We start from the raw sequence: 18,552 nt of genomic DNA on the forward strand, positions 1-18,552 counted from the left end.
AATCAGGACCAGCGCCTAGTGACCAGGACCAGGGCTCAGTGACCAGGACCAGGGCTTTGTGATCAGGACTAGGGCTTGGTGATCAGGACCAGGACCCGGTGACCAGGACCAGGGCCCTGTGACCAGGACTAGGGCCCAGTGATCAGACCAGGACCCAGTGATCAGGGCCAGGGATTAGTGACCAGGACAAGGGCCAGGACTCAGTGATCAGGACCAGGCCCCACTGATCAGGACCAGCGCTCAGTGACCAGGACTAGGGCCCAGTGATCAGGACCAAGACTCAGTGATAAGCCGGGGCCCAGTGATCAAGAGCAGGGTGCACGGACCAGGACCAGGGCCCAGTGATCAGGACCAGGGCTCAGTGACTAGGAACAGGGCTCAGTGATCAGGACTAGGGTTCAGTGATCAGAACAAGGGCCCAGTGACTAGGACCATGGCTCAGTGATCAGGACCAGGGCACAGTGACCAGGACAAGGAGCAAGTCTCAATGATCAGAACCAGGGCTCAGTGACCAGGACCAGGGCCAAGACTCAGTGATCAGGACCCAGCTCAGTGATTAGGACCAGGGTGCAGTGGTCAGGACCAGGACTAGGGCCTACTGAGCAGGACCAAAGCAAGTGACAAGGACCAGGGCTCAGTGATCAGGACCAGGCTCAGTGGTCAGGACCAGGGCCCAGTGACCAAGACCAGGGAGCTGATTGCAGTTTTTGGGTGGGGTCTTGCTCTATATCCTCTTGGTGAAGCCCAACTCTTGCCTGGCCCTGTAGCCTTATGCAGAACCTGTTCAGGTGGGCACTAGGCAAGGGGGAGCCCATCTCCATGCTCCCCGTGACCCCACTGTGGGTTCTGAGACAGGCATCCTCCTTTCCCAAGCGTCCGTCCCCTCCTGTCCCCCTCCCCTCATTCAGAGTCTGAGAACTTCTGCCTTGGGGATCAGTTTATTGCACCAGGAAGGCCTGTGTGGGAGTGTAGGGTGGCTTCCAAGCAGGGCTGAGCTCTGGCATCCAGCTGGGCTTCCAGGAGGCTCCTCCAGGCTCCTCCCTGCAAACACAAGAGGGGTCAGGGCACCAGGGGAGCTCCTGAGGTGGGCAGGGTCCTTGCCAATGCCTCATCTCCAGCCTGGCCTGGCTTATGGGGGACTAGATTGAATCCTGCAGTGACTGCACCTGGGTGAAGCTGACACCTTGACCTTGCTGGGGAAACATTTGCTCTGACCCCTAGGCCTGCCCATATCCTCAGTGTTTGTGAAGGGACTACCTCCCTGGGAGACCAGACCCCTAAGTGTGGGGGAACAGGTAGATGCTCTTCTGGTAGATGAGCGCCCCCGCCCCCATCAACCCACTGCTCTGCCTCCTTGCCCACCCCCACTTGTGCTCGGCTGGCTCCTGCTCAGTACTGGGGGACTTCTTTGCTGCCGGATGGGCCCCGGATGCTGGTCACAGTCAGTGCCGTGCTGTAGAAGAGGCTCAGCAAGAAGAGGGTGAGCAAGGTGATGGTGGTGGGCCACAGGCTGGCTCCTGGAGCATCCTCCTCCAGGCCCTCCTGTGGTGGGTCCAGCACTGCCCAGGGAGATGGCTCCTGGAAACCTGCAAGACACTAAGAGCCTGTCAGGCCTGTGCCTGTATGGGTGGGGGCCAAGCCAATGCCCTCCCCTCCTAGCGCCCTTGGGGTTGGGACAGAGTGTCCTAGCTCAGGTCTAAGGCTGCCTCAGGGAGAATGAGGTGGCTGCGACCCTTGCAGCTTTTGAGATGCCCACAGAACCCCTGTCTCTGAGGGTCTCAGGGCACCTTAGGGAGAGACAGCTGGCAGGGCAGGAGGGTGGGCATTGTCTTTGCTGCTCCAAGGAGAGCTCAAGCCCAAGGGCTCCTGGATCCCAGCCCTATCTGTATCCTTAGCAAGCCCTCAGCAAGCCCCTGATCTCGGGCTGGCCTTGGCCTGGGCCCGGAGTGGGGCCAGAGAGGACCAGACACACCCACTCTCAAGGTGCTTTGGGTTGAGCCATAGATCTGGATCTGTGGTTCAGTGAGCCAAGGGCTGCATGGGCATGACCAGGGCCCTCTGTTGCCCTCCCAGGGAATGTAGCTGATAAGCTACAAGGAGCACAAGGGAGGCCCAGATGAAGGCCACCAGCACAGGCAGCCCTGCTGTCCTCAGGGTCCTAGGGCATAGACCTCCTGTGTTACATGGGATTTGGGCCTGCTTGTCATATGCTGACACATCCAATCATTCATCCATTTTCCCATCCATCCATCCATCCAGGACTCCATCCACCCATCCACCCATCCACCCATCCATCCGTCCATCCATCTGTCCGTCCGTCCATCGATCCATCCATCGATGTGCCCATATATCTACCCACCCATCCATCCATCGATCCACCCATCCATCCACTATCCATCTACTTATCCACTCATCCATCCATCCATCTATCTATCCATCTTCCCATCCATTATATGTCCTATGATTCATCCACCTGTCTGCCTGCTGTCCATCTGTTGGCTCAGCCCTTCATCTACCGATTCTTCTGCCTTCCTGTCTCTTTAGAAAGCTCCTCCTTTGGGGTCCTGGGTCTCTTGGTGGCTGGAGCACCTGCTCTATGGCAGCACTTCTCCAATTAACCCGTTGCTACCCCTGTTGCTCTTTGGTGACTGCACTCGAGAGGGGAGCAGTGGCCAGGGTGGAGAGGGGGCCCCACTCTGCCTTGGCCCTGGGAGCAGAGGGAGGCACCAGAAGGCTGGGTCCCCTGAGGAGGCCCAGAAGGTCTGAGACAAGAGCAGGGGCCTCGCTGCCCCCTTGTGGGAGCCCTGGTGCCAGGTGTCCCCACAGCAGTCATGGGGCTGCCTCTCTATGCTCGGTCTCCCCTGGCTTCCTCCTCTTCTGCCAGGAGCTCCATGCAGAAGCTGCAGAGGGGCCCTGGGTGGGAGCTGTCTCTTCTGACCATTCCCCACCCCTGTCCCCATGCTGTCTATGGTTTGGGCTATACTTGGGTTCAGGAAGCGATGGGAGACTTGAGTCTAGGGACAGGCAGGGAGCAGAGGCTGCCTACGAGGGGCCTGTGGAATTGACCCCTGAGCTGTGCTTAGCTGGACACACAGAGAGGCCTGAGGCCAGGAGGGGTGCAGGGCAACGGGACTGGGCCTGGGGAAAACCTGCTGGGGGCTTGCGTGGGGACTCCCCTTGCCTTCCTGGAGCTGGGCCTGCGCTGTGAACTTTCTGTACCTGTGGGGCCTTAATGTCTGTGTGTGTGTGCGCGCGCACATGTGAGTGTGAGCACGTGGGAGCGTATGTGTGCATGTGTGTGTGCACCTGTGTGCACACATACAGAGCAGCTTAGTGTGGGTGGGGAAGACTGTGCTCAGGTTGAGGGTGGTCCCCCTTCTGTGTGAGGCAGTGGGGCCGTCCTGCACTTTGTGCCTTGCACCCATCAAGGGCAGCATGGGGCCCCTGGAGTCCAGCCCTCCTTCCCTCGCCGTTCCTCCCATGACACCCAACAACGGCACCAGCTTCTTCCTGGCCACCTTGCTCCTCTCTCACCCTCTCTAGTCCCTCCTGGCCGCCCCTAAAGTCAGTCTTCTGAGATACAAATGACCATGCCACCTTCCCACTGTGAACTGCCCATGAAGCCCATTGCTCTTAGGACCCACTGGGCTGTGCCTGCCTCGCCCGACTCTGCCACCCTCGGGTTTCAGTCCCAGCTCAGCCTCAACCATCATGCATTACGTGCTCACACTCATGCTTACACACTCACACAGCACATGGGTATGCTAGGCACGTCAAGGTGCCAGGCTGAGTGGGGAAACTGAGGTCCAGAGAGGGACAGGGCAGCAGGGTACTCTTTCCTCCTTGGGCCCTGCCCCCTCCCTGGCATGCCGCAGACCCCGAGGACGGACAGAAAGGCGGCTGGATGGAAGCGAGGAGCTGCTTTGGGCGAGCATGGAGTTTATTCAAGGGGTGGGCGGGGGCAGCTCAGTAGCAGGTGCCTTCTGCCTCTGCCATGACCACAGACACATTGACGTGCGTGGGTTTACCCGCCAGGCGGTCGATGGTCTTCTGGGTGAAGCCCAGGGGCAGCGCCTCGTGGCCCACCATGCAGGAGAAGCTCTCTCCCTTCTTCCAGGCCTCGGCCTCCACGCGCAGCAGGCTGGTCACGGCGAAGGTGGTGACGCTTTGGTCGGGCTCCTGCAGGGGCTCCCAGGTTAGGTACTTCTCACGGGGCAGCTTCTGGTTGCCTTGCAGCCAGAGCACCAACACATCCTTAGGGCTGAAGCCCCGCACCAGGCACGTCAGCGTCACCAGCTCGTTGAGGGCCAGCTCCTCCGACGGCGGCGGCAGCAGGTGGACCTGGGGCTTGAAGATGTTTACTGGAGGGTGAAGAGCCGGGTCAGGAGTCTGGGCAGGGAGGAAAGAGCCCCTCTGCCCATTGGGCACCCTGTGCCTCAGTTTCCCTCTGTATAAGGTGGGTGGGAGCACACCCACATCCTCTAGAGGCTAGGGGGAGGAGGCAGGCTTAGGAATGTGCCTCGCATACTGTACGGTGCTGTGCGGCACCTCACCAGCGGCGTCTGAGCCCACCTGTGGTTTTGGCGATGGTGACAGTCTGTGACTCTTTGGACTCAGGGTGCGTGGCGGTGCAGTAGAATTTCGTCCCACTTTTCCATTGCTCAGCGCAGCCTGGCAGGACGCTGGACACGCTGTAGCGGCCACTGGGGTTACGCACGGGGGTCTTCTGGATAGGTCTTGTCCCAACTGAGGGACTCCAGGAGAAGGTGACACCCTGGGGGTCTTTCAGGCCGCTCAGTGTGCACGTGAGGCTGGCATTGGAGCCCAGGAGCAGGTCCTCGAGGGCCGGCGGGTGCAGAGACAGGCGGGGCGGACCGCAAAAGGGGCACTTACAACAGCCGTCAGGTTCTGGAGCTGCTAGGGAGGCCGGAGCAGGTCAGCGCCCCCCTCCGCCTGCCCGCCCTCCCCTTCTCTCCCCTCCAGCTCCTGCCCAGGCCCCCTCCTGGCCTGTCAGCTGCCACCCACTGGGGGCTCAGCCTGACAGCCCACTTTTGTCTGAGGGGAGTCCCAGCGGGGGACACAGCTCCAGGTGCTGGGTCATGAGGGGAATGTGGTAGCCCACTGCCCCTCCCCAGCCGCCCTCTGACCTTTGCAGGGCACGTCCACAGACTTGCTAGGGCTGGTGTAATGCTGTACTTCGCATTTCACGGTTTCTTCATCTGGGCACTCTTTGGCTGGCAGGGTCAGCTGGCTGGTCACGGTGTACAGGCCATTGGCCTCCGAGGGGGGGAAGGTCGTGACAGACACGCTGTCCCCGCTCTTGCCCCAGGTCACCGTAACGGGCTCTGGGTAGCCCAGTGGGAAGAAGCCCTGGATCAGGCAGGCAATGACCACAGGGTCAGACGAGTCGGCGCTCCGAAGACTCAGGGGGAAGATGCTGGGGCTGGTCACGGACGCTGCAACATAGGACGTGCTGTGAGACAGTGGGCCCTTGTGTGGCCCAGACCCCAACAGCCCCACGAGGATGGGATGGTACCCGCCTCTCCTTTACACTAGAGGAAACTGGCACAGAGAGGGTTAGTGACTACCCCAAGGTCATGCAGCTCATATGCCATGGACCTGGGGTTGGAACCAGCCTCCTGAGTCCAGATGCACTATTTCTGAAAACACTTCTCAGAGTTCTAGCATGTGGACCCAGACACGCTCCTTGGACAGGGCCTCTAGCACAGGCCACTTCCATATGGGAGTGGTGATTATTACCCTTGCTTCTCCCCCGACCAGCCCTCCGTGGGTGCCGCCGGAGCCCCAGCCCCCTCTGTACAGTGGCACACCATGCCCTCCCCAGGGCCTGGGGGGTCATGAGAGGTGTGCCCATGGGAGGGCACAGGTGAGGACAGAGTGCTCTGATTTGAAGCTGAGCCTGCACCAGGGGCTGGCTTGGCTGTGCTGGAGGTGACACTGGGGAGGAGAGAGGGCCTGTGCCTTCTGTCCTCTCTCCCACTTCATCAGTCAGGGCCCCAGTCCAACCACCCACCACTCTACTAATCCCATTCCCACCCCCTAACAAACAGAAGTCAACCCTTGTGGCCTACAGAGTTTTGAGGCCAAAGGCCCAAATCTAAATCAGTCTGTCTGGGATGTCCCACCCAGACAGGCTGGGCTACACGGGGCGGGGGGGGGGGGGGTCTGCCCACATGGACTTTCCATTCCCATCAGGGCAATTGGTGAAGGGGGAGAAAGCATCACGGATGCACCCTGAGGCTGCACATCCCCATGCGCCCCCAAGAATCAGGGTGAATTGGCTGCTTGGAGACCAGGACTCTGGGGGTGGTCCACACTCAACCAACCCCTTTCCAGTCACTGCAGCCCAGCTCAGGCCAGCTCAGCCCAGTTCTGCCCAACTTAGCCTACTTCAGCTCAGCTCAGCCCAGTTGAGCCAAGCTCATCCCACTTCAGCCCAGCTCAGCTCAATTCAGTCCAATTCAGGCCAGCTCAGCCAGGCTCAGCCCTGTTTAGCACAGATCAGCCCAGTTAAGCTAAGATCAACCTAGCTGAGCCCAATTCAGCCTGACTCCACTCAGTTCAGGTCAGCTCGGCGCAGTTAAGCCCAGTTCAGCCCTGTTTAGCACAGATTAGGCAGTTAAGCCAAGATCAGCCTAGCAGAACCCATTCAGCTCAGTCCAGCTCAGCCCAACTCAGCCCAGCACAATTCAGCCCAGCTCAACCCAGCTCAGTGCAGCTGAGTTCAGCCTAGTTAAGCCAAGATCAGCCCAGGTGAGCTCAGTTCAGCCCAGCTCAGCCTAGTTAAGCCCAATTCAGCCCTGTTTGCACAGCTCAGCCCAGTTAGTCCAGCTCAGCCTAGTTAGCCCAGCTCAGCTCATTCTCTTCAGCCTAATTCAGCCCAGCTCAGCCCAGTTCAGCCCTGTTTAGCACAGATCAGCCCAGTTAAGGCAAGATCAGCCTAGTTGAGCCGAGCTCAGCTCAGATCACCCCATCTCAGCCCAATTCAGACCCGTTTGCACAGCTCAGCCCAGCCCAGTAGTTCAGCTCAGCTAGCTCAGCCAATTTCAGCTCAGCCCAGTCCAGCCCAGCTCAGCTCAGCACATCCCAGCTCAGTTTAGCCCAGCGCAGCTCAGCCCAGTTCAGCCCAGCTCATCCCAGTTCAGCCCAGTTCAGCTCAGCTCAGCACAGCCCAGCTCAGTTTAGTCCAGCACAGCTCAGCCCAGCTCAGCTCAGCCCAGCCTAGCCCAGTTCAGCTCAGCCGAGTTCAGCCCAGCCCAGTTCAGCTCAGCCCGGCTCAGGCCAGTTCAGCTCAGCCCAGTTCAGCCCGGTTCAGCTCAGCCCAGCTCAGGCCGGTTCAGCTCAGCCCAGCTCAGCTCAGTTCAGCCCAGCCCAGCCCAGCCCAGTTCAGCTCAGCCCAGCTCAGCCCAGCTCAGCCCGGTTGAGCCCAGCCCAGCCCAGCCCAGCCCAGCCCAGTTCTGCTCAGCCCAGCTCAGCCCAGTTCAGCCCAGCCCAGCTCAGCCCAGTTCAGCTCAGCCCAGCTCAGCCCAGTTCAGCCCAGTTCAGCTCAGCCCAGCTCAACCCAGTTCAGCTCGGCCCAGCCCAGCCCAGCCCAGCCCAGCCCAGCCCAGCCCAGTTCAGCCCAGTAAAGCTCAGCTCAGTCCAGCCCCGCTCAACCCAGCTCAGCTCAGTTCAGTTCAGCCCAGCTCAGCTCAGTCCAACTTAGCACACTTCACCCCAGTTCAGCCAGCTCAGCCCAGCTCAACTCAGTGCCATTCAGCCTAGCTTAGCCCTGTTCATCTCAGCCCAGTTCAGCCCAGCTCAGCTCAGCCCAGCCCAATTCAGCTCTGCCTCATTCAGCCGAGCTCAGCCGAGCTCAGCCCAGTTCAGCTCAGTTCAGCCCAGCTCATCCTAGCTCAACCCAGCTCAGCTCAGCCCATTGCAGTCAGCTCAGCTCTGCCCAGTTAAGTCAGCCCAACTCAGCCCAGTTCAGTTCAGTTCACCCCAGCTCAGCCCAGTTTAGTTTAGCCCAGTTCTGCGTTAAATCCAGCCAATCCCTGCCCAGGCCTAGCGTCCTGCCCTGTGGTTTCTGGGATCCATGGCAGTCTGCCTTTCTTTCTTGTCTCTCTGTCTTGGTGTCTGTTGTCCATTCCCCTGGTCCTAGGCAGGCACTGTATGGCCTGGCTGAGGAGGAGATGAGGCCTGAATAGCTTCCGGGACCCACCTGCTCAAGGCTGCTGGAGGGTCCACCATGGCTGAGAGAGGCCTAGGTCTCCCTCCACCAGGCGGCCTGGGCTGCAGGTCCAACTGCTTGCCTACCCCAGAGAAGCTGGGGTGGGGAGAAGGCCCAGGCCTCATCCAGGCCCTGCCTCAATGGCTGCGTGTCCTCAACAGACTCCTGTCCTGCTCTGGGCCATTTGCCCACCTTGGGAGTGAGGCTGATGCTGTGAGGGGCAGGCTGGGAGGGGCTGCACGCCTGTGTGTGGCCCACAGACGGGGTCTCTCACCCACTTCCTGCCCCGCCAGCCACGGCCTCTTGCCTCCACGTCATGTCTGGTCTGTGGTCTGGCTGTGGCGGGGCCAGGTGTGTGTGGCCTGGGCTGTCTGACCTTGTGGGATCCTGGCCTGGCCTGAGACCACGTGGGTGCAAGGGCAGGCGCCATGGTGGGGTCACAGCTCCATATTCTGCCCATGGGGCTGGCCTGGGGGCCGAGATGCAGGGAAGCAGAGGCCAAAGTACACAGAGTTGGGGCCTCAGGGACACTGAGGTAGAGATGGTCCCAGAGATGGAGATGGACACTCCATCTCTGGGCCAGAGGGGAGGCCGCAAGGGCTGGCAGGAGTGGGGGCTTTGAGGAACCGGGCTGGCCCAGAGTGACCCCCAGCAAGCAGGCCTCAGTAGACCTCAGGTCACATGGTGGTGCGTGAGGGTGAGGAGCCGCTCCAGCCTGGCCATGACCAGTGGCAGCCCTTCCCTGGCCATCCCATGAGCAGCTGGGGCCCCAGACTGACGCTGGGGTGAGGGCGTGGGGGCCACTCTGTCTGGAAGCCTGGAGGGAGCCCTTCGGGTTGGACCGCTGAGGTGTCACCTCCATCCACATCCACCCAACTCCCTGCCCAGGGCTTTCCTGCCCCGTCAGCCCCAGGGAGGCTGCCCGAGCTGTGTCCACTCTGCCTGCTCCTGAGCACCCCGCCCAGCCCTCCCTGGCACCCCCTCCAGTGGCGGCCCATGCCTGGGCACACAAGAGGCTTTTGGGCCTGATTTGTGGTTGTGTTCATTCGTTCATTCATTTCTTCATGCACAAAGGGGTCTGGAGCCACACACAGGACATGATGGCTCGCCCACCAGGAAGGACACTGTTGGGGGAGAGCTGCAGGAGCGATGGACATGCTGGACCTGGGGGAGGTGGGCTCTCTCTGGGGAGCTCGGGAGGGCTGGGGATGGGGGTCAGAGCAGGTGGGGCGGGAGAGGAGGAGATGGATGGAGGGAGGGGAGCCCGGGCACCCCTGGGTGGACAGACAACCCTTGCCTGGCTCGAGGAACCTCTGGGGGTTTTGTCATGAAGCCCAGGATCCCCACAGCCTCACCCATGAGGAACATTTCCTCCCAGGGCCTCTTGTCCCCACCATCGTTGCACGCCAGTGCCAGCGTCACCTGCATTGCGATGAAGACCCTCACAGCTCCACCTCTTGCCTGTGAGCCCCCAGGCCCTGCACCATCCAAAGCCCCAGCTCCCGCCCACCCGAGGGAGCAGGAGGAACCGGACTCAGGACATGCGATGGCACCTTGCGGGTCAGGGTGGCGCGTGGCGTGGAGGAAGCAGTGTAGGCGCTGGAGGGGATTCAGTGCCTGCCCTCTCCCTCGCCTCCCCGTTCCCCTCGCCTGGCACTCCTGCATGGACACACTGCCCCACTCTGCCCCACTGTGGGCACAGAGGCCCTGGGACTCAGGGCAGAGGAGGGCACGTCCGTTTGGACCTGAGGGGTCGCAGTAGTTGGGTGGAAGGACCCGGAACTCAAGGAAGAGGCCTGAGCTGAAGTGTGCTCTGAACCTTCCGTGTGGCCGGGACTGCCCAGCGCAGGGGTCCAACTGGGCATGGAAAGACCCAGGAGACGAGTCCTCCCTGGGCTTCTCTGGAAGGAGGAGGGGCCTCTGCTTGGCCAAGGCCTGCTGGCTGGGCACGTGAGTGTCTCGGGGCCACCAAGACAAAGGACCATGGCCCGAGCGGCTGACAGAATTCATTCTTGCGGTCTGGAGACCAGAAGTTATCCAGGTGTCGCAGGGCCACGCTCCCTCTGCAGGCTCCAGGGGACAGTCCTTCCTGCTCCTCCAGCCTTGGGGAGCCCCAGGTGACCCTGGGCTTGTGGCTGCATCACCCCGGTCTCTGCCCCTGCCTTCACACGGCCTCCTCCTCTGTGTCTGTGTCTCTCCTCCTCTGTCTCTCATAAAGACACAAGTCGCTGCATTTAGGGCCACCTGGACAATCTTGTCTTAAGATCCTTAACTTGAATCACATCTGCAAAGAGGCTTTTTCCAAATAAGGTCATATTCACAGGTTCCAGGGCTTAGGACGGGGACATAGCTTTTGAGGTCACCATTCTGCTCACTGTGGTGGGTTAATAAGAGAAGGAAGAGGAGGAGGGGCAGAGGGGACCCTGAGAAGGCGACCTTTTGCGGCTGGGAGGGTGTGAAGCCAGGGTTGCTGGCATGCCCGTCGTGGGTCCTGGAGCCCGACTACCAGGTGTGAATCCAGTCTGTCTTCCCCTCCCTTGGCCCTGCTCTGGGGCTGGTGCTCCCCCCGTGCCGGGTCTGTCGGCCCCTCTAGATGGGTGACCGTCACACCTTCCTCTCTGGTTTGGGGGGCTGCACTTTGCCTGTGAGTGATGGCGCCCGGCTCACAGGGGATCCACGTGAGCCGAGCCCCTGTTGCCCTTGTTCTGGGGTCCATGGAGGGGTCTTGTGATCTGGGGTGAAAGTCAGAGAAAGAAGACAGTCAGCTCTGCCCTGGGGGGCTCCCCGCCCAGGAGACGGGAGGAGGCGCCTGGGCCTCGGCTTAAGAGAACCTTGCAGGTGGTGGGTGGATTTAGGGCCTGGTTTCCTGCGACGTGTGTGTGTTTGTGCAAGTGTGAGTGTGTGATAATGTGTGAAGGTGCCTGAGTGTCCCTGAGTGTGTGACAATGTGTGTCTGCATGTGAGTGCAGAGCGGGGCTGGGGCTGCAGCCTTGGCCTTGTCCTGAAAAGATCTCTGCTCCTCTGAGGCTCTGTTTAGACCAAATCCTCGGTGTCTTGAGACAAGCCTCAGAGTTGCCCAATCCTGGGTTTTCTACCCTCAACAGGAGGCCTGCTGAGGTCCTACCCCTGAAGGCTGGGCACTCGCTGTCAGAGCTCATGTCCATCCTGGGTCCGTGTCATATTCCATGTGACACCATGTCTCCCAGCACGGAGCAAGGCTCTCTCTGAAAGGCCATCGCCAAGAGTGGAATCTCCCGTCAAAAGGGTCTGGGCACGTGTGTGCTGGGAATGTGGCCCTGACAAACGGTCTCAACAATTCACACACCCTCAGACAGGGCCAAGAGGGCCACCCCTACCCCTGGTTTCATCCAGATTGTAAAGTTTCTAATTATTGAAACATTTTCTTCCTATTATTGGCCCCCTAGTTTTTCCTTTCTGTGAAGGACCCTCTGCTCACTTTTCTTTCTTTTTTCTTTTTTTGGTGAAGAAGCCTGGCCTTGAGCTAACATCCGTTGCCAATCGTCCTCTTTTTGCTTGAGGTGGATTGGCCCTGAGCTAACATCTATGCCCATCCTCCTCCGTTTTGCATGTGGGACGCCGCCACAGCATGGCTTGATGAACAGTGTGTAGGTCTGCGCCTGGATCCAAACCCACGAACCCTGGGCTGCTGAAGCAGAGGGTGCAAACTTAACCACTACGCCACCAGGATGGCCCCTACTTTTCTTTTTTATTGGTTCCTGAGTGCTCTTTGTGTAGGAGGGAATCCTGCCCTTTTCGTCACGTGTGTTCACATATTCTGCCCCCACTTCCAGTGTACTTCACAGAGACGGTTGTGGCAGGTCTCTCCAACCACAGAAACCACCTTATTGTCCTGAGGAGGGGCACAGCTCTGTGCCCACCACTGTTCTTGGCCAGCTGACTGCCTCACGATGCCTGTGGCTCCTGCCTTCCCGGCTCACCAGGCTTCTTCTCAAGGATGGCAGCGGCCAGCCCCAGACAGCTCATGTGTCTGGCTCAGCTCATCAGGACATCTGAGTGGGCTGGCTGGCAGAATGGGGGGAATGGGGACCAAGGATTGGCTTGTCTGCATGCACCCAGTGGATGCACGGATTGGGGTGGGTGACCGGTGATCCCAGAGGCTGATGCCGGTCCCCTATGGTGACTGTGCAGCTGTGTCCCTGTGGTTCCTACACCAACCACAGAATCAGCCCCTCAGATTGGCCCACGGGGGTTGGAATTGTTGCTTTCACATTAGCGTGGGAGGGGGCAGTGAGTCTGGGCTGGAGACCACTGGAGCGGGTGTTATGGGCACTGAGCTGGGGATCTGTGGAGGTGTTGAAAGGACTCTTAAGACAGCAGCTGGCTGGCCACTTGGGCCCTCAGGGCCCCAGAGCTGCCCCCTGCCCCTTCCTTCTAGTCCCCCGTCCACGCTCTTGGGGGCCCTGCCTCCCACCCCCGTGGGACCACAGTTACCACCCCCAAAGCATGCTCAGGTGGCGTGGGTTTGTAAAAAGGAACTTTACTAAGAAACCTGGTGAGAAGGAAACAGGACCGACAAGCCAGGAGTGAGAGGTTGGATGGGGCCATGGTGGACGGCTTTGGGGGTAGTTGGGCTGAGGCGGCTGCTGTGTGGACCCCATGGGAAGCTCCTTCTGCTGTGGGACTCCTCCTTCCACCCCAAGGGCTCTGCCCGAAGCCCTGAGCAATCCTGTGGCCTCTCCCCAGAAGGGCTTCTCTGCCTCCTCGTTCTGTAGGGGTGGGGCTCCGGTGGACAGCAGGAAGGGTGGGCAGAGGGAAGGGGTTGGGCACTTGAACATGGGGGCAGGGAGGGTCGGAATAAGTCTGGGGAGTGAGGCCTCGGGCTGGACTCAGACTCTGAGCAGTGGGCTGGGCCATGGGCTCCAGGCCCTCATTGTGTTTCAGGGGTTGTTCAGTCAAATGGGAGAGGTTCTGCCGCCAGGAGCCTGGGAGGAGCGCAGGGTGATCACACCCATGCCGAGCCCAGATCACTCTGTGGAAGGGACAGATGCTATTCTGGGGCTTGTCCCAAAGTGGGGTGGGGTGGGGGCTGTGACTGGCAGGTCCTGTGGGTCCTTGAACCTTGGGGCTGAGCTGGAACCTGCCGGATGCCCATGCATTGGTTGTTGGGTCCCCAGCTTTGGCCCCTTTGGGGGGTGGCTGCTCCCCTCCTCCCACCCAGGACAGAGCAGGCAGCCTCAGGGATGCTGAGACAGGGAGAAGGCAAGGCCTCATTTTTCGGTCTCCAGGCCTAGGCTGCTGGCTGCATGACGTTCGTGTAGTCGTGAACGGTCTGGGGCTTCTCCTGCAGGATGGCGGCGAAGACCCACTTCACCTGGGAGGAGGTGTGCGTGAGGGCGGCTTTGTTCCCCGGACTCGGGATCTCCCTCTGTCTGGGCCTCCCAGGCCCCTCTGCCCGGCCCTGGAAGCCCCGTCTGTGCTCTCACCTTGAAGAGGGTGACGGTGGCACTGTAGCTGACGCTGAGCAGAAAGAGCGCGATGAAAATGAAGAGACTGGTCCACAGCCCTTCCATCTCTTCGCTCTCAGCCCCCTCCACGCACAGGTCCTGCAGGTCCAGCTCTGTGGGCACCAGCAGTCAGCCCTCCTGGCCTCGGCCTGTGGCGGGGGCAGGGCAGGCCTGGCCGCCCTCAGAGTGGAGTGAATCAGGGCCCCGCATGCACCCCATTCCTGAAGCCCTGGTCTCCGCAGCCCCCGCTGATGGCCAGAGTGCAGAGCTCCCTGTCCAGCCTCCTCTGCAGCTACCCAGAGCCACCAGCCAGTCCTGGAGGGCTGGGGGTCTGAAGCCCCCAAGTCAGCCGGCGGCTGTGTGGGAGTGGCCCATCTTCTGCCCTCTCCTGACCCCGCCCCCAAGATGGCCCCTATTTTCTCTCCCTTCACTTCTTACGGCTTCTCCCCTGACTACCGGTCACCCCCACTCAGCCCCACAGGCCCCTGACCTCAGCTCGGGCTCTGCCCCCCACCCCCTATGTCCGTGGAGCCCCCACCCCCGATGCTGCATCAGGCCGCCCAGCCCAGTCCCAGCTCATCTCCACGCTCGCCAGCCTGGGGACCCCTCCAAGCTACACTCCGATGGACAGCTGCCCCACCTGGAGCTCTAAGGAGGGGCCTGAGCTCTGCAGCCTGGCTCATAGGACCTGGGACAGCCCCACAAATCATCACGTCATCACAGCGGGTATCCTGAGGGGCTGGGCCAGCTGTGTGGACCTTGCCCAGGCCTGGGGGAGCCCAGAGCTGCCTCCTGGCCCTACGCTGGCCCGGAGATGTCCCGCAGCCTCTCGGCTCCACCTGCCCTGGGGCTGGGCCCCCTCCCCTCCCAGCACAGGAGGGCCCCAGTGCCTCTGGGCTGGTGTCTTCAGAGTGTGGGCTGGCCCTTTCCTGCTTTTCCTGTGGATACAGTGGGTGCTCGTGTGCTAGGGAGTGTGTGTGTGTGCATACAGGATGAGAGTGGGGGGTCTGGGCCATGTGCACATGGCTTGGTGCTTGGGTGGGGGTGGGGTGGGACCAGCAGCCTGCTCTGAGATGTGGTTTAGCAGGAAAGCGAGATGAAGCCCATACCCTGGGGGTGTGTGTCCATGTGTGCGTCTATCTGTGTCCATGTGTGTGTCCATCTATGTGTGTCTGTGTGTCTGTGTCAGTGTCCATCTGTCTGTCCATTGGGTGCAGCTGACAAGAAAGGGTTGAACTGGGAAGGCCGGGACCACAGAAGGAAGCCATGTGGGTCTTACTGGGCTCTCAGCCAGGGTGGAAGGCCCCTCCATGTCCACCTTGGATCCAGAGGTCCGGGTGTGACCCAGGGTTCGAGGGACGGCTTGGGCGTGCCTGAGCAAGAGGGAGGGCCCTGGGAGGCCACACGAGAGCACATGCGAGACACATCAGCTCGTGTAGGGTGCCCATTGTTGGCGGTGTGGGTGCTGGTGGAGTCACCGTGTGACTTGGTGTGGGTGTGGGGCTGGCGCAGTGTGAGCGTGTGAGCACTGGCACAAGTGGATATGACCGTGTGTGAGGCTCCCAGGAGCCTGTGTTTGAGGGCTGGGCCCTTCCCCAGGACCAACTCAGGGTGGAGTGAGGCCAGGCAGCAAGACAGGGGCACTGGGTGCTGACCCCAGCCTGCTGTGACCATGTGAGTGGGGAAGGGGTCAGAGGGCGGAGGTGTGCCATGGGCTCGGCACTGGCCCCTGTGTGGGTTGGGGGCTTGCCCTGGCCCACTGTGCTCTGGAGGTGATGGCAAATGGGGCTGACAAGGGTGCGGCTGCCTGGGGTCCCTGTGTGTCTGGGCTTGTGGGGGTCTGACTCTGCCCATTTCTCGACCCAAAGAGCCTGTGTGGACAGCTGGACCTGGGGGTTTGGGGCTTGTCTGTGTCTAGGGGGCCATCAGGAGGCTGGGGGTGGAGGCCGAGGCCTGTAGGGCCTCCAGGAGAGGTAGGGGCTGTGGGCTGGGCTGAGGTCTCCTGGTCCTTCCCCTGGGACCACCCTCTGGCTCTTAGGACTCCTTTGAGTGGACAGGACCCACAGTGTGGTTGTGGGGAGGGCCCACTGACACGACGGTGACCGTGCATGGAGCCACGCCTCAGCCTTGCCCCGCCCCTCTGGCCCCCTCTTCTGGTGGTCCTTTCCTCTGCACCAAGATGCCCCTACCCACAGCCCGGCACACCCCCTAAAACAGGCGCGCCCAGGGCTCTGAGCAGGCACTGGAGTGTTTATTGACAATGACGGACAGAAGGTCTGGCTGGTCCCCACCCCCACCCCAGCAGGATGGAGCCCTGGGAGGGAGAGCAGGTGGCGGGCCGGAGGGCATCATTTACCACGGTCTTTGGACACTTGTACGTCGAGGGTCCTAGAGCCAGGCAGCGCCTCGTGGACCACTCGGCAGGTGAATTCGTTCTTCAGCTCCCAGTCTGCCCAGCTGACCTCCAGGCGGCTGAAGACGAAGAAGGCTGGGCTGGGGCCGTTGGCCTTCTGGGGCCGGGTGGTGGCTTGCTGGTCTGTCTGAATTAGGACATCATTACGCAGCCACTGTACGGAGATGTCCGAGGGGAAGAAGTTCTGGATCAGGCAGGTGAGGGTGACCTTGTTCTTGGTCTCCTCCTCCTTCTTGGGTGGCGGGAACACGTAGACCTCGGGGGGAGCACGCTTGCCTGCGGACAGGCATGGGGTCAGCCCAGGCTCTGCCCAAGGGCCCGCCCACCTCCCTCTGGCCTGCAGCTCACCAGAGGCCTTGAGGATGGAGTGCACGATGGGCTTGGGCAGGTCTGGGTGGGTCACCGTGCACCTGTAGGTCTCGCCCTCGATCCAGTCGGTGGTGTCCACAGGCAGGGTGGATGTGGCGGAGAATGTCTTGTTAAACTGTTCACTGGCGACCATTGTGTCCTTCTGCACGGGGTTCCCGCTCTCCCGGGACCAGGTGATGTGTAACTTCTCCTTGTTGGCTAGGTCTACCACCAGGCAGGTGACCTTGGGTGACTTGTGGACGTACAGGTCGAGTGGGCTAGGGGGGATCAGGTAGACGCTCACGCCGCGGGGATCAGACTCTGTTTGGGAAGAGGGCTGCGTGAGGCCGCGTGCTGCCCTCCCCTCTGACCTCCGAGTGTTGGGTGTCGGCGTTGGGGGGGTGCTGTACCTGTGCACATGCGGGCCTGGTCCATAAAGGTCATGCCTCGGTAGGTGACCTGGCAAGTGTATGTCTTTTGGGACTCCCACTGGCGCTGGGTGATGTTGAGCTCGCTGCGTGTGGAGGCCAGCTCGCCCTCCTGCTTGGCGGGGGCAGTGTGCGTGAACAGGTCCTTGTTCTCCTGCCCGTCCACCAGCCAAGTGACGTTGATGTGACCAGGGGTGTAGTTGGAGATGAGGCACAGGAGCTGGATCCTGGTGTGGGAGTCGCCGCGGGGGTCGCAGGAGGAGTGGAACAGCTTCACGGTGGGTGAGGTGTAGGCCACGGTGCACCCTGGGGGTGAGGGTGGCAGGCGCAGTGTTGGCCTCCCTGAGCCCGGGCCCCCACGTCCCAGCCCAGGGCATCACCAGCAGTGGTATCATTTGAGCCCCCCTACCCCTCCCACCAAGCCGGCCCTTCCTCCTCTGACGGCGCCCCCTGTGTGGTGGGCGCGGCCGTCGTGGCTCACCGGTGACGCTGTTTTTGATGAGGGTCTCCAAGTGTGCCACGCTGCAGGTGAACTTCTGCTTGGCCCACTCGCCTGAGGCGGTCACCTGGCTGGTGGTGGTGTAGAGGCCAGAGGCTGGGTCGAGGATGGCAGGGAAGGTCACGGTTCTCTGGTTCAGGGACCCTGTGTCCCAGGTCACGGTCAGCAGCTCTGGGAAGTAGCCCGTGACCAGGCAGCCCACTGTCACGGAGGCGGTGACAGTGTCTTTGCAGCAGGCGGCCAAAGGGAAGACGGATGGCGTCTGTCTGGAGACTGCGAGGACGGAGGAGAGTCAGCACTGACCTTGGGGCTGTTGACCGTCGTGTGCCAGGCCAACTGCTTCTGGGACCCAGGGGGTCTGGGGCCCCTGCTCCAGCCTCAGGGGACAGATGGCTTATTTTGGACTCTTTCTTCATCCCTTGATTCCAGCAGAGATGCCCTCCGATGAACCCCTGCTCCCACCAGGAACAGTTGCTGTCACCACCCCCAGCCAGGACTCCCCGCCCTTGGCCCTGAGTGCCTGAATGTGGGGTTCTTGAGGAGTAGACGTGCCAGCCCATTCCCTGAGGCTGAGGATCAGAGCCCATGGCTGCCCATTGGTGCCCGGGGACCCAGAAAGCCCCCCAGGACTCACCAGGCTGCCCCTCTGCCCCCACCCATAGACCTCCAGTGGGGAGCGGGACCCTGAGACCCCCAGGAACTGTCAAACTGTTCCTTCTGCCCTCACCCATAGACCTCATTAAGGTCCGGGCATCCAGAGGCCCCTACCCCCCTGAATCACTAGTGTGTCCCTCCCTCAGCCCAAAGCCCTATGGGCCTTGTCATGGGCAGGTCCACCTGCCACCCACCAGGCCCCTGCTCCCTGCGGCCATGGCTCAGCTCCTCAGTCCCCTGAGGGCTCCGCCATGGCTATCCCTTCACCCTACTCCTTGCCTGACCAGCCAGGCCTCCTTGGCTCTCTAACCTCCCTGCTTGCCTCCTGGGGAGCCCGACCACAGACCCCATGGATGGAAGATGAAGACCCCACAGAGCCCATCACAGTCCCTCCCCAACAGGCTACTCTGGTTTACATAGCCACTTGCACCTCCCCTGGCCTTGGAGCCTCAGACCCCATCCTGGCCTGCTTCCCAGCTCAGCTCTGTCCA

The 18,552-nt window shown here is 61.2% G+C and overlaps 2 gene segments (V, D, J or C); both read right to left on the reverse strand.

The window, feature by feature from the left end:
- Positions 1 to 1,374: 1,374 nt before the first annotated feature.
- On the reverse strand, positions 1,375 to 7,221 carry LOC131421167 (immunoglobulin heavy constant alpha-like). The segment is given in 5 exon segments: positions 1,375 to 1,586; positions 4,029 to 4,361; positions 4,573 to 4,908; positions 5,148 to 5,456; positions 5,761 to 7,221. Coding segments are annotated over 5 exon segments (1,290 nt in total).
- A 6,281-nt stretch (positions 7,222 to 13,502) lies between these two features.
- On the reverse strand, positions 13,503 to 17,699 carry LOC131421200 (immunoglobulin heavy constant epsilon-like; the record flags this gene model as incomplete). The annotated part of the segment is given in 6 exon segments: positions 13,503 to 13,586; positions 13,699 to 13,832; positions 16,076 to 16,408; positions 16,481 to 16,801; positions 16,891 to 17,214; positions 17,390 to 17,699. Coding segments are annotated over 6 exon segments (1,506 nt in total), but the record flags the coding sequence as incomplete, so codon positions are not given.
- Between the last annotated feature and the right edge of the window lie 853 nt (positions 17,700 to 18,552).

This window comes from Diceros bicornis, chromosome 24 (assembly GCF_020826845.1).
Source record: "Diceros bicornis minor isolate mBicDic1 chromosome 24, mDicBic1.mat.cur, whole genome shotgun sequence".
Classification (NCBI taxonomy): Eukaryota; Metazoa; Chordata; class Mammalia; order Perissodactyla; family Rhinocerotidae; genus Diceros; species Diceros bicornis.